The following is a 13546-nucleotide window of genomic DNA, read 5'->3' on the forward strand; positions in this document are numbered from 1 at the left end:
AGCGTAGAAATCCCGTTCACTAATCTCTCATCTAATAAACGATGACATAAACATGACTATTTGTAAGTTATAAATACTCATCCAAATGAGACCATTATGAGAACGTGTAATAAATTTTTTGCTCTCTTTCTCTTCAAAAATGTGACATATTTAAGACAATTTGATTTATTTTCCATTAGAACTTTGAAAAAGATGATTTGTATTTGAGTATATTGTCTTCTTTATCAGAGTTTTCTACCCAATACAACTCCATTTACACAACAGTAAAAAACTCTTACTGTCTTAGAAAATGTTCCTAAAAAGGAAAACTGCATCATGTACCCTGAACGGTGGCGTAACTAACTAGAGCGCGGTGGGGGAGGCTCACGGCAGAAGGCGGCACATTTAAGTTTCGTAATTCCTCTTTGTAGGTTTTTATATTTGGTCTAGGAATTAATTCGTGCGGTTGGTACGCACACATTGAAGCTGTAGTACAAACACAAAATACATAAATACCTTAAGAAAAATATTGTCCATCGCTAGCCACCACTTTCGCCCATCTGTCAGGCAATGTACGGATTCCGTGGCGAAAGAAGTCCTCATCCTTGGAAGCGATCCAGTCAGAGACCCATGTTTCGATATCTTCTGAAGAAGTAAACCGCTGTCCAATCAAATCGTTGTTCATGCAATCGAACAAGTAGTAGTCCGAAGGAGCAACGTCTGGTGAATACGGCGGGTAGGGTAAAACTTCCTATCCGACATTTTCTAAATAGGTTTTGACCGGTTTTGCGACATGTGGGCGAGCGTTATCATGTTGAACAATAAGTTTATCATGTCTGTTCTCCCATTCTGGTCTTGCTCTGGCCAGAGCTTGCTTCAAACGCATTAATTGTCGTCGATAACGTTCTCCATTCATAGTTTCACCCGGTTGCAGCAGCTCATAGTACACCACACCTTTCATATCCCACCATATGCACAGCATAACCTTTGCACAGTGAATATCTCGTTTTGGTTGTGATGGACCTGGTTCACCTGGTTTCACCCAGGCCTTTTTTCGTTTAGGGTTCTCGTAATGGATCCACTTCTCATCACTCGTAATAATTCGATGCAGAAACCCCTTTCTGCTCTGTCGTTGAAGCAGCAATTCGCAAATGGTTTTTCGTCTTTCAACGTCTCTGTCTTTCAATTCATGTGGAACCCAATGTGACATCTTTTGAATCATTCCCATGGCTTTCAAGCGTTTGGAGACTGTTGTTTGATCAATGCCTAATGCTGCTGCAAGTTGTTCCTGCGTTTGACACGAATCCTGCTCGAGCAATGCTGTCAATTCTTCGTCTTGAAATTTTTTTGACTGTCCAGCTCGCTCTTGGTCTGCCAAGCCGAAATCACCACTTCTAAACCGTGCAAACCACTTCTGACACGTTCGCTCAGCTAGAGCATGGTCACCATACACTTCCACCAAAATACGATGACTTTCAGTCGCACTTTTCTGCATGTTAAAGTAATGCAGCAGGACACCCCGCAAAAACACTTTATCAGGCACAAATTGCGCCATGTTCACTTAACTACAAACTGGTGTTGTTGACGCTTTAATCCACTGCCCTATACTACGAACGATACGCGATGACAGGGGTTTGCAACACATGTGTGGATACACGGAACTGTGGGACGCTCCGTTCGTTGCGCCATCTCTTGTCCACCCGCACGAATTAATTCCTAGACCAAATATAATTTCACACCTTTTTCCTCAATGCCTAAAATGGACACTACTTCATTCTTAGACGAAAAGGAAGTTCTAAAGGAACTGTAGACTGTAAAATCTACTCAAAACATTTATCACCTCTTTGCTGCAACAACTTTAACGGACAGTAATAAAGAAAAAGATTGCGTGAAATTTCACTTAGAATGAATTAGCTAAAGTTTTATTCTTAGATAACTGTCATTGCTAGTAGTGTTCCGTATTTGTTTAGACCTCTACTCATTTATAACTGTATCTCACTTTTCCTGTGACGAGAACAGCACCTAAGCGAGCATTCAGTGAACTAAACGACATTAAAACCTATATTCATAGCACAATGGTGCAGAAGACGTTGAGCTCTTTGGCAATCTTCAGCATGGAAAACAAAAGAAAAAAAAAAAAACATTGGTACTGAAAAAGTAGTTAACGAATTCATCTTCGGAAAAGATCACATGCTCAGTTGTTTTTCAGATGGTAATTTATAGGTATACTAAAGTTGGTTGAAATTCCTGCATAGTTAGGGGTTAAGACAATGAAACCATCCCCAATAAGGGAGGAAGGTGACATGTGAAAGTAGTCAAATACGAACGATATTAGTGGAGAATTCATAGTTTTCGGGGTCACAAAGATGAATAGTATGCACTGTTGATTATGCTAAAGTACGAGTTAAGCCTTGGTTGGCATGGACGTCGGAGTGGGAGGGTGACAGGCAAAAGGAATCGAAAACGTTCTATACTTGTGTCGAATGCATAGTTTTCGGGTTCACTGACATAAATAGTGCTATTCGAGATGTAGTATATGTCCAAGGATCCATTGGCATTCATAGGGGAGAACCAATGAAGATTTCCGAACAGTTCCTTTGATGAGTTTCAATACACTGGGAGTGAAAAGTGGTAATGCACAGCTAATCCGGACCTATCAGAGATATGATTTCTGGGGAATTGTCGTTACATTATCCCCTGATCACTAGCTAAAATCGTTACTGCTTTGCAGGGGCATAGGCAGAAGTTTATTTCAGGAATAGAAAGCTTTTTGAGGAGTCCAAATTGAATATGAGGACATACTGTACTAAAATGTTCAACATCATCTTTAAAAATAGGTAAAATTTACAGATAAGTAGTGATATCGGGAGGCAGGGGGGGCCTACATTATGTGTATGTCCCTGCTGCTCTGAGTCGTAATAAGCTTCTCTTCAAACATATCAGACATGTATATAAGAAATGTAGAACAGAATAAAATATAAATAGAATTATAACTAAGAGGTAGAAAATAATTACAAACTGAAGTTGAAGGACAAGTTTTTTTTTAAACAATCACACTTGAAAAGAAAAATATATTTATAAAGCCATTTTCCATTTATCCAGGGCTAAAAACAAGTGAAGAGCGCTCATCTCAAGTGCCACTATTCCTTTTCGTACAAGAAAATATGAATTCGATACCAATATCTTTCGTATTCTATTCCTTTTTTACATGTCATCTCTTCCTCTCCTACGGATGGTTTCAGTGTCTTACACCCCACAATAAATTGTTCACATGGTAATTTACACATATACTAAATTTGTCTGAATTTCCTTCAGGAGTCCATGTAACAGCGTACGGTTTACTGTACTTTTTTTTTTTTTATGAGTCAAACTTCCTAAATATATATATATATTACAGTAACAATGGATTTTTTTTTAATTAACGCCCAACTGTTGTTGTTGTGCAAACATTCAGCATGATATGACGTAGGGAAATGAATTACATCAAGGTAGTAGGATTTAGTACGAACCTTGAAACATCCTAAGTTAAAAAAAAAGTAATGTAATAACAAATATTATATTTGAATATAATTTCGTCTTAAACTGGCTGTGACTACATTTAGTTCAAAATTGAGTTTCTCGATTGCAAAGTATAAGCGTGGCTGGAAGAGAAAGTCAATAAGAATGGTCAGGATTCGAACCTAAGACCATCCAAATAGGAATCCCTTACATTAAACATTCATAACTATTCTATCAGGCCTTGTTTCCATTTTGTACTAATACACAGTAACACAATGATCAAGGCTATGTGATAATATGTAAAAAAAAAAAAAAAAAAAAAAAAAAAAAAAAAAAAAAACAGTATCACGTAACAGTTTCAACACAATAACTGTGTCTTCATCAGACTTCCACTCCTTCTGGCTGCTGGGAGTTGGTCATCACTTATATATACTGTCCGGAGATCAACTTTTAATTAGGCTCCGCCCCTTCATTTAAAAGTAACACTTGTGTGGCTTTCGGTTTCACTTTTTAGCTGCACACTTGTCCAATTAAAAGTTTACTTTTTTCCGCTGGATGCGTTCTGTCCTCTAATTATCCTTATTATTTTCTTCTCTCTTTCTTTCTTCTTCCTTTTCATTTCTTCTTCTTTAAGCAGAATCTTCTCCCACTCCTTATTTATCGAGAATCCTGCATTCCAGTTCATCACCTTGTCTCCTGCCTTCATAATCTCCCTGGCTTCCTTCCATTTTCTCACCAAAGTTCTGTTCTCTACTTCTATGACCTCTGCTCCTTCCCACCTTATCCTGTGGTTAGTCTCTTTCTGATGCTTGTATATCGCATTGTTGTCCCTTTTCAATCTTACATCATCCTGGTGCTGCTTAATCCTTTCTTGCAATTTCTTTTTTGTTTCTCCTATGTAAATTTTGTTACACTCCGCGCATCCTACTCTATATATTACTCCCCTCTTATCTTTGTCCCCTATTGCTTTTCTCTTTGTTCTCCTGACTAGTTCAATTATTCTGCTTCCTCCTTTCCTGTACGTCCTAATTCCTGCTTTCCGAAGCATTCTCTTTATCTTCTCTGTTTCTTTGCCTAGGCCTTCTATTTCAAACAATTTTTTGTTCTTGTCGTCTTCCTCTTTCTTTCTCTCTCTTGCTTTGTCTCTTGTGACCCTATCCTCTTCGTTGTATCCATTTCTCTTTAGTTGTGTCCAGAACTTCTTTAAATCTGTTTTCCTCTGTTCTTCATTTGTGTTTAGGTCTCCTATTCTTTCCTCTATGCCTTTTATGAAATTCTTCTTTGTACCCTCATCCACATCACTTCGTTTGTGGCAATACACTCCCGCTGCACACTCTTTTTGGTACCAGGATGTAATAAACTCTCCTCCTTCCGACTTCTTTATTTTCATATCTAAATAGTTTATCTCCTTATCTACTTCTATTTCATGTTCGAGTCTAATCCCTTTCTTTTCATCTTCTACATCCCTTATGAATTTCTCCAGCTGCCTTTTCGTCCCCTTCCATATTCCTAAACAGTCGTCCACATAACGGCAAAAAAGAAGCAGTCTTTCTCCTCCTCTTTCTATCGTCTCCTTCTCCCATCGATTCATTATTATATCTGAGAGTACTGGACTCAAACAAGATCCTATATTAAGTCCGTCCTTCATTTTAACAATCCTGTCTCTGATTATGCAGTATCCATTCTCCCACAATGCCTCTAATCCTCTTCTTACCTTCTTACTGTCCCAATTTTCTATTCTCTTTTCACCCATTTCCTCTTCTATTATTTTCAATATTTCTTCTCTCTTAAGGCTCGGGAACATACTCTTAACATCCAGGCTAAATAGCATTGTGCTCTCATTTCTTCTTCCTAATTTATCTATCATCCTCTTAACCTCTTGCGTATTCTCTACTCTCCTACTTTCTTGTCCTTCTCTCACTGCCTCGGCTATCCTCTTAAGCTTTTTCTCCAACAGTTCTAACATATTATTCCTGCAGTTAAGCACCGGCCTTAACTTCACTACTTCTTTGTGGATTTTTGGAAATCCCTTCATTCTAGGTAGATTTCCTTCTTCCCTCACTAACCTCTTGAACCCTTTCTTTCTGCAGTCCTCTATAATCTTTCTCTTTATCTCTTCTTCTTGTCCTTTTTCCGCCACATCTTCATATGTCTCGTCTTTCAGATCTCCAATTTTTTCTTCATACCATACTTTATCCATAACAACTGTAGTTCCCCCTTTGTCTGCCTGTTCCACTACTATGTCCTTTCTCGTTCTTATCCTTCTCATTCCGATTTTCTCTTTGTCAGTGAGATTGCCTCGTTGTCTTCTTGATTTGTTATTTACTATATTTACAAGTTTCCTCCGAATTCGGTTCCTATCTTCTTCATCTTTTATTTCGTGAAGTGCTTCCTCTATTCCATAAACAGCTTCTTCCTTATCTACCTCCTCTTTTGCTACTCTGAATTTATATCCTAGACTTAAAAACTGCTTCTCTTCTTCAGTAATCTCAATATCTCCTATGATTACCACTCTTTTCTCATCTATTGTCTCTTCTTGTTTCCAGCCTATTCTTTTACCTTTCTCTCTTAATCTCTCTTCTTCTTTTCTTCTGAACTTTTCCTCCCACACTTTCATTTCCTTCATTGTGAATTCTCTTGTAAAAATGCTCAGACTTTCTTCTATTTCTTCTCTTTTGCTCTGATTTCTTTCCTTTATCTCATTTATTTCTTTCTTCTTCCTTCTTATCTCGTTCCAAATTAACTCCTTCTCCATTTTCTTGAGTAGCTTTCTCCATCTAGTGGCCCTGCAATCTACCCCTTTCTTATTGACTCTCAATCCTTTGGGCGTTATTCTTCTTGCAAGCAGATCTTAAGAAATTTAAGTTGTTCTTCTTTTTTGATCTCCTTCCTCTTACTATCCTTCCACTTGTCAATTTTCCTCCTCAGTTCCGGAAAATGTCATATAACTATTCTATCAGGCCTTGTTTCCATTTTGTACTAATACACAATAACACACTGAGCAAGGCTATGTGATAATATGTTAAAAAAAAAAAAGTACCACGTAACAGTTTCAACACAATAACTGTGTCTTCATCAGACTTCCACTCCTTCTGGCTGCTGGGAGTTGGTCATCACTTATATATACTGTCCAGAGATCAACTTTTAATTAGGCTCCGCCCATTCATTAAAAAGTAACTTTTTAAATGTTAGGATATAAGTCTAGGATTAAGTTAGGATTAAGTCTAGGATATAAATTCAGAGTAGCAAAAGAGGAGGTAGATAAGGAAGAAACTGTTTATGGAATAGAGGAAGCACTTCACGAAATAAAAGATGAAGAAGATAGGAACCGAATTCGGAGGAAACTTGTAAATATAGTAAATAACAAATCAAGAAGACAACGAGGCAATCTCACTGACAAAGAGAAAATCGGAATGAGAAGGATAAGAACGAGAAAGGACATAGTAGTGGAACAGGCAGACAAAGGGGGAACTACAGTTGTTATGGATAAAGTATGGTATGAAGAAAAAATTGGAGATCTGAAAGACGAGACATATGAAGATGTGGCGGAAAAAGGACAAGAAGAAGAGATAAAGAGAAAGATTATAGAGGACTGCAGAAAGAAAGGGTTCAAGAGGTTAGTGAGGGAAGAAGGAAATCTACCTAGAATGAAGGGATTTCCAAAAATCCACAAAGAAGTAGTGAAGTTAAGGCCGGTGCTTAACTGCAGGAATAATATGTTAGAACTGTTGGAGAAAAAGCTTAAGAGGATAGCCGAGGCAGTGAGAGAAGGACAAGAAAGTAGGAGAGTAGAGAATACGCAAGAGGTTAAGAGGATGATAGATAAATTAGGAAGAAGAAATGAGAGCACAATGCTATTTAGCCTGGATGTTAAGAGTATGTTCCCGAGCCTTAAGAGAGAAGAAATATTGAAAATAATAGAAGAGGAAATGGGTGAAAAGAGAATAGAAAATTGGGACAGTAAGAAGGTAAGAAGAGGATTAGAGGCATTGTGGGAGAATGGATACTGCATAATCAGAGACAGGATTGTTAAAATGAAGGACGGACTTAATATAGGATCTTGTTTGAGTCCAGTACTCTCAGATATAATAATGAATCGATGGGAGAAGGAGACGATAGAAAGAGGAGGAGAAAGACTGCTTCTTTTTTGCCGTTATGTGGACGACTGTTTAGGAATATGGAAGGGGACGAAAAGGCAGCTGGAGAAATTCATAAGGGATGTAGAAGATGAAAAGAAAGGGATTAGACTCGAACATGAAATAGAAGTAGATAAGGAGATAAACTATTTAGATATGAAAATAAAGAAGTCGGAAGGAGGAGAGTTTATTACATCCTGGTACCAAAAAGAGTGTGCAGCGGGAGTGTATTGCCACAAACGAAGTGATGTGGATGAGGGTACAAAGAAGAATTTCATAAAAGGCATAGAGGAAAGAATAGGAGACCTAAACACAAATGAAGAACAGAGGAAAACAGATTTAAAGAAGTTCTGGACACAACTAAAGAGAAATGGATACAACGAAGAGGATAGGGTCACAAGAGACATAGCAAGAGAAAGAAAGAAAGAGGAAGACAAGAACAAAAAATTGTTTGAAATAGAAAGCCTAGGCAAACAAACAGAGAAGATAAAGAGAATGCTTTGGAAAGCAAGAATTAGGACGTACAGGAAAGGAGGAAGCAGAATAATTGAACTAGTCAGGAGAACCAAGAGATAAGCAACAGCGGACAAAGATAAGAGGGGAGTAATATATAGAGTAGGATGCGCGGAGTGTAACAAAATTTACATAGGAGAAACAAAAAAGAAAATGCAAGAAAGGATTAAGCAGCACCAGGATGATGTAAGATTGAAAAGGGACAACAATGCGATATACAAGCATCAGAAAGAGACTAACCACAGGATAGGGTGGGAAGGAGCAGAGGTCATAGAAGTAGAGAACAGAACTTTGGTGAGAAAATGGAAGGAAGCCAGGGAGATTATGAAGGCAGGAGACAAGGTGATGAACTGGAATGCAGGATTCTCGATAAATAAGGAGTGGGAGAAGATTCTGCTTAAAGAAGAAGAAATGAAAAGGAAGAAGAAAGAAACAGAGAAAAAAAAATAATAAGGATAATTAGAGGACAGAACGCATCCAGCGGAAAAAAAGTAAACTTGTAATTGGACAAGTGTGCAGCTAAAAAGTGAAAGTGAAAGCCACACAAGTGTTACTTTTTAATGAAGGGGCGGAGCCTAATTAAAAGTTGATCTCCGGACAGTATATATAAGTGATGACCAACTCCCAGCAGCCAGAAGGAGTGGAAGTCTGATGAAGACACAGTTATTGTGTTGAAACTGTTACGTGATACTGTTTTTTTTTTTTTTTTTTTTTTTTTTTACATATTATCACATAGCCTTGATCAGTGTGTTATTGTGTATTAAACATTCATGTAACAGACAACGACGCAAAGTATTTAGCACTATTTTATCATATAGTTCTATTAAATATAACTTAATGAATACAATAAGAATAAATTTTACTGACTTAAAAAGTGTTCCTGAACAAGGGGAAGTTCATTATATACTCTATAACGAAGCTACAAGAGTTCTGCGTCCCATCTGAACGGCGCATCCACCGAATCAATATTTGCTATATCCCCTTCTAGTAGGTAAAGGAAAAATATGTAACAGGTTACGTAGAGTTCTCTGCGGCTGAGTGGATAAAGTCATGGATCGATAACTAAAAGGTTCGTGGTTCGAAACCCGGCTCGGAAGCTAAAGATTTCTTAAATTCTTAATTCTCCAGATCTTAAGATCTTTCTCTCCCTTTGTAATCATCTGATGCTCTAAAAAGAATTCTCTATCTTAATTCAACAACTGCCTAATATGATCCCAGCAGTTCCGAAGCTTACCTTCTTCTGTTTCACAGTCACAATTTTAATCATAATACGGATGCTGTACGAGCATTTTTTTTCTCCAATTCTAAACTTGTATATGTAAATCATTCCCTTTTGTTTCCATATTTGAATCTCTCTCTCTCTCTATGTCGTCCATGAACTGTTGTGGCTTGGGACCAAACCTTCGACTCTTGAAACCAAATGCAAGCGCTCTAGCAATGTGCTATCATAATTATATAGGTTTGTTGTTAAAAGCAGCATCATTTTAGATTTTGCCCCGGGGGGTGGGGGTGCGGAGATTCTCCGCCGACATAATAGTTTCATTTTTTTATTAGAAAAAAAATGAAATGAAATCTTTCCGTCCCATGATTATGCGGGGTTAGACAAAGGAGACGGTGACTATAAGCAATAAAGGAAGTGGGAGGAACAGGAGAACCCACGCTCACGGTGTTTGTCCATTACAATGTTTACTTGGCGCGAGCTGGGATCGAACTTTTTTATTATATTACTACACATTTAATCAAACAATATGTATTTCTCAAGCTCAAGGGAGGGGGCAATTAAACCTTCTGTCTTGCCCAAATGACGCCAACTGGAACACTTGCTTGCAGTTACTGACAAGAAATGAATAACACTCATTTCTGTCAGTAGTTTTTAGAGCTCTGCGCCCGCATTACAGGCTTCGGGAAGCAAAAAATCTACTTCCATTATTAACAATTTCCATAGATTTCACAAGGAGCATCTTCCTAGTTTGATGTGATTTGCAGTCTTTGAAGAAGGGAAGGAATGCAAATAAGTGTGTTTATGAAGCTATGGGAACATTTTGTGACGTTTTGTTTTATTCAGTCTCTAGAAAGGCATTTCAGAACAAACGAATGAGAGAGACAGTTTTAGAGCGATAAACCTTGTAAACAGGTTCCTGTCTTTTCCCGTCTGAATGGAAAGAGTACATTACGTAACACATCGCTTTAGACAAGGAGATGGAGGAAGGGGGTGAGTTGGGTTGAATTTCGGAAGTAACTAGCCGATAAGTGTATTTTGGAATGCATAAGCACACAGCGCAAGAGTTTGCTCCTAAGTTGGACTTAAACTTTTTGTAACATTTTCTAGAGTGTCAGCTGCTGACATTTTGAGAAAGAAACGGCATAGGAAACAGGAAAAATTTAAGGTAAGTGTGGAAACGAATTAAAATTACAAAAAAAGAACAGGAACATCTAACCAAACCTAATACATCCTAACCTAATTTAGTACATTTTGGTACTTTTTTGGATGACATTCAGTATCTAGCCAAAGCTGTGCAACACACAAGCCATACATTTTAGTACATATAAAGTGTTTTTCACACTATCCTTGTTTAAGCGTTTGCCCACTGCCACTGACGTGCCTGCTCTCTACGGACGCACCCTCTCCCTGCTGCGCTCCTCCTCTGAATCGGTAAGATAGCATTCGTGCTTTTTAATGGCCGTCTAGCACAAGTTGAGTTTGCGTTTTATGCACTAGTTTTTATGCCATATGTTCGCACTGTATTTTGAACAAGAATCACCACCAAATGGGCCAGAGTCACAACCTAGTATTTTGGGGGAGAAACCAAATAATATTCCTTTTTTTTTTTTTGTTTGTTTGTTTTTTTGATCGTTTCGTGTAGTCTGGCGATACAGCAGTAATGTGTCAGAATTTGGCAGTACCGTGTGCTCCAGTAATGCCGAAACGATACAACACTACGCAATTTTCCAATAGATTTTACGTGATTTTTTTAACTCATGGCAACCCAATTATTACTCTTTACGTTTTTCCTTGTAAAGATATATCCGCAAGTTTAATAAATCCTGGCAGCCCTATTCTCAATCTGCGCCGCTCGTAGTTCCACACAAATAGAATTTGAGGTACGTAAACGGTAGATGGTAATATCGCTTGTTGCTTTTCCCCACTCCAATTTAAATGAATTATCTGAGAACAATCTGTGTCAGTTTCTGCACATGGCAGCCAGAACCTAACGTAAGGTAACCTGACTGACTGGTGTCAAACGAGAAAAATTACATTTTTAAGCAATTTGTAGGCTGCTCATGCCCTGCTCATAAATGTGGAATCTACCCCCAATCCTATTTTGGTAATCCTAAATAAAGTGTACTCGAATTTCTCAAAGTGATAGCCTACATACTATCGAAACGTTAAGCAACTAGTTCCCAAGGAATTTAGTTCATTATTCTATTCTACTCTTTCACCTGTTTATCGTTCTAGTTGGAGCTATAAATCCATGTTGACTTTTCACTGACATTCCCAATATTGAAACGTTGTCCAACTGTTTCAATATTGGGAATGATTTATAACTTACAGTATGAGCTTTAAAATGGCCCGTCGATGAGGACGAATAGCTGGTTCTAAGTAAAATTGCTAACACTATAAATTGCAAGAAATGACGGAAGAAGTGGCGTAAGACACATAAATTGTACTAATAATTTTAAAATGGCATCAAACTAGAAAATCGGTTCTTAAGGCTACTTCAATGGACTCCGCTTATATATGGAAACGTAATATTTCATACGGCATGGAAGTTCTCGCATATACTATCATTAACTTTTACACTGTAGAAGAAATTAACTTTCATGCACTCTGTTTGTTGAAGTACCATACACATTCTACACTGTAAATTCCGCTAATTATAATTTATTTCTAGCGAAGCCATTCTTTGAAAAAGTTTCATTCCAAACCCTTCCATTATACAACCTGAAAACTATATCAGAACTCACCAAGAGATAAACATAATATGTCCTTTTTATCCATTATAATTCATTTATACTTAAAACGAAAATGAACTGTGTTTCGGTCCTCCTTTGCCTCCTCAAATGTCTTCTTCTTTTTCTTCTACAAATAAGGTCTCACGCAAGAAACTCCATTGGGCAGTTGTAAGTGTGTACTATAAAATACTGTACAAGTGTATTGTATTAATACATAGACCAGTGAATAAGGAATGATTTAGGATGGAATGAGAAAAAAAAATGGAAAGCTGGAATAAATTTTATTTTCTTCATAAAAGTGTTCGTAACAACATACTAATTTTGCATGCCTCGGGGTGATCATCTTGGAAAAATGGCGCTAAAAATTAGTTTTTTTTTTTTTTTTTTTTTTTGTAAATATGTCGGATAGAAAGGATTTTAGAGCAAAACATGCTAGACTGTTACGAAGAAAATAATCTACATTAAATTTTCAGCAAGAAATGTTTTATTCATTTTTTCTCTAAGATGCACCGTTTAGATGCTATACGCATTTTTCTCTCAGCGTCGCTTTGTAGCGGAACCTTAACGAAAATTTTCTATTTTGTTTTAGCGATTTTTTAATTATAAATTAATATATTTTCATTCATTGCAGGTGTGACTGGATAAGTAATCAGGTCTATTGGCTCATGTATGTTCAAGATCTCGTCAGCTGAAAAATGTTTTATCTGTGAGATTCCTCAGTGATAGTGTTACGTGCATATTAAAAGAAAACGGACTGAAAACATTAGTAGACTGCAGTATTAAACTGAAAGATGGAAAGGAATGCCAACTTAAGGGACTGAAAAGTGTTACAGTTCATGAACAGTGTAGTTTACACACACAAGCAAGAAGTAGTAAGTCGTTGCTATCACGACGTACTTCATCACCTACGCCGATAACCCTTACGTCATAAGTACTAAGCTTTAATTTTCAAGAAACCTGCATGTTTTGTGGACAATGTACATCAGATGAATTTTTAAAGAGACAGAGCAAAAAACTTGTGAATGAATGCGTACATCGCGTCGATACCATTCAAATTAAAGATTCTAGATTCTATAATGGAAGCAGCCAGGGGCGTATCCAGGGCGGATTTCTCGGGGGACGGTGGGTTGTAATATTGCTACTTAGAGCTACTTTCAAGAGCTCCAAACTCTGGGATGGGTTTTATTCATATATATAAAATAAGAAAGTTTCCTCTTCTGGGGGTCCGATCGTCCTCTGGATCCGCCACTGGAAGCAGCCGACAGAAGAAATGACGACTGGGGCAAAGAAGTTGGTATCAGGATTGGTAATGTTCATGATTTAGTTGCTGATGAAGCCAGATACCATTACGCATGTATGAAAAAATTCTACAAGACTTCTTCTGGAATGAAACGTAGTCTTCCGAAAGATAATGTTGTTTCAGATGCTATGGCTCATGCTTTCAACTACCTTGAAACTAACAAGGA

At 37.6% G+C, this 13546-nt stretch overlaps 1 protein-coding gene across 2 annotated transcripts in view; it reads right to left on the reverse strand.

Annotated features, from left to right (window-relative positions):
* Positions 1-12250, reverse strand: part of LOC145693496 (uncharacterized) — a 54121-nt gene extending 41871 nt beyond the window's left edge. For both annotated transcript variants that reach the window (XM_081769553.1, XM_081769552.1), the window contains exon 1: positions 12093-12250. In XM_081769553.1, the coding sequence (XP_081625679.1) occupies positions 12093-12126 (34 nt within the window). In that variant the 5' untranslated portion in view covers positions 12127-12250. The remainder of the gene's footprint in view (positions 1-12092) is intronic.
* Between the last annotated feature and the right edge of the window lie 1296 nt (positions 12251-13546).

The sequence above is a fragment of the Thermobia domestica genome, chromosome 8, assembly GCF_964235325.1.
Source record: "Thermobia domestica chromosome 8, izTheDome1.hap1.1, whole genome shotgun sequence".
Classification (NCBI taxonomy): domain Eukaryota; kingdom Metazoa; phylum Arthropoda; class Insecta; order Zygentoma; family Lepismatidae; genus Thermobia; species Thermobia domestica.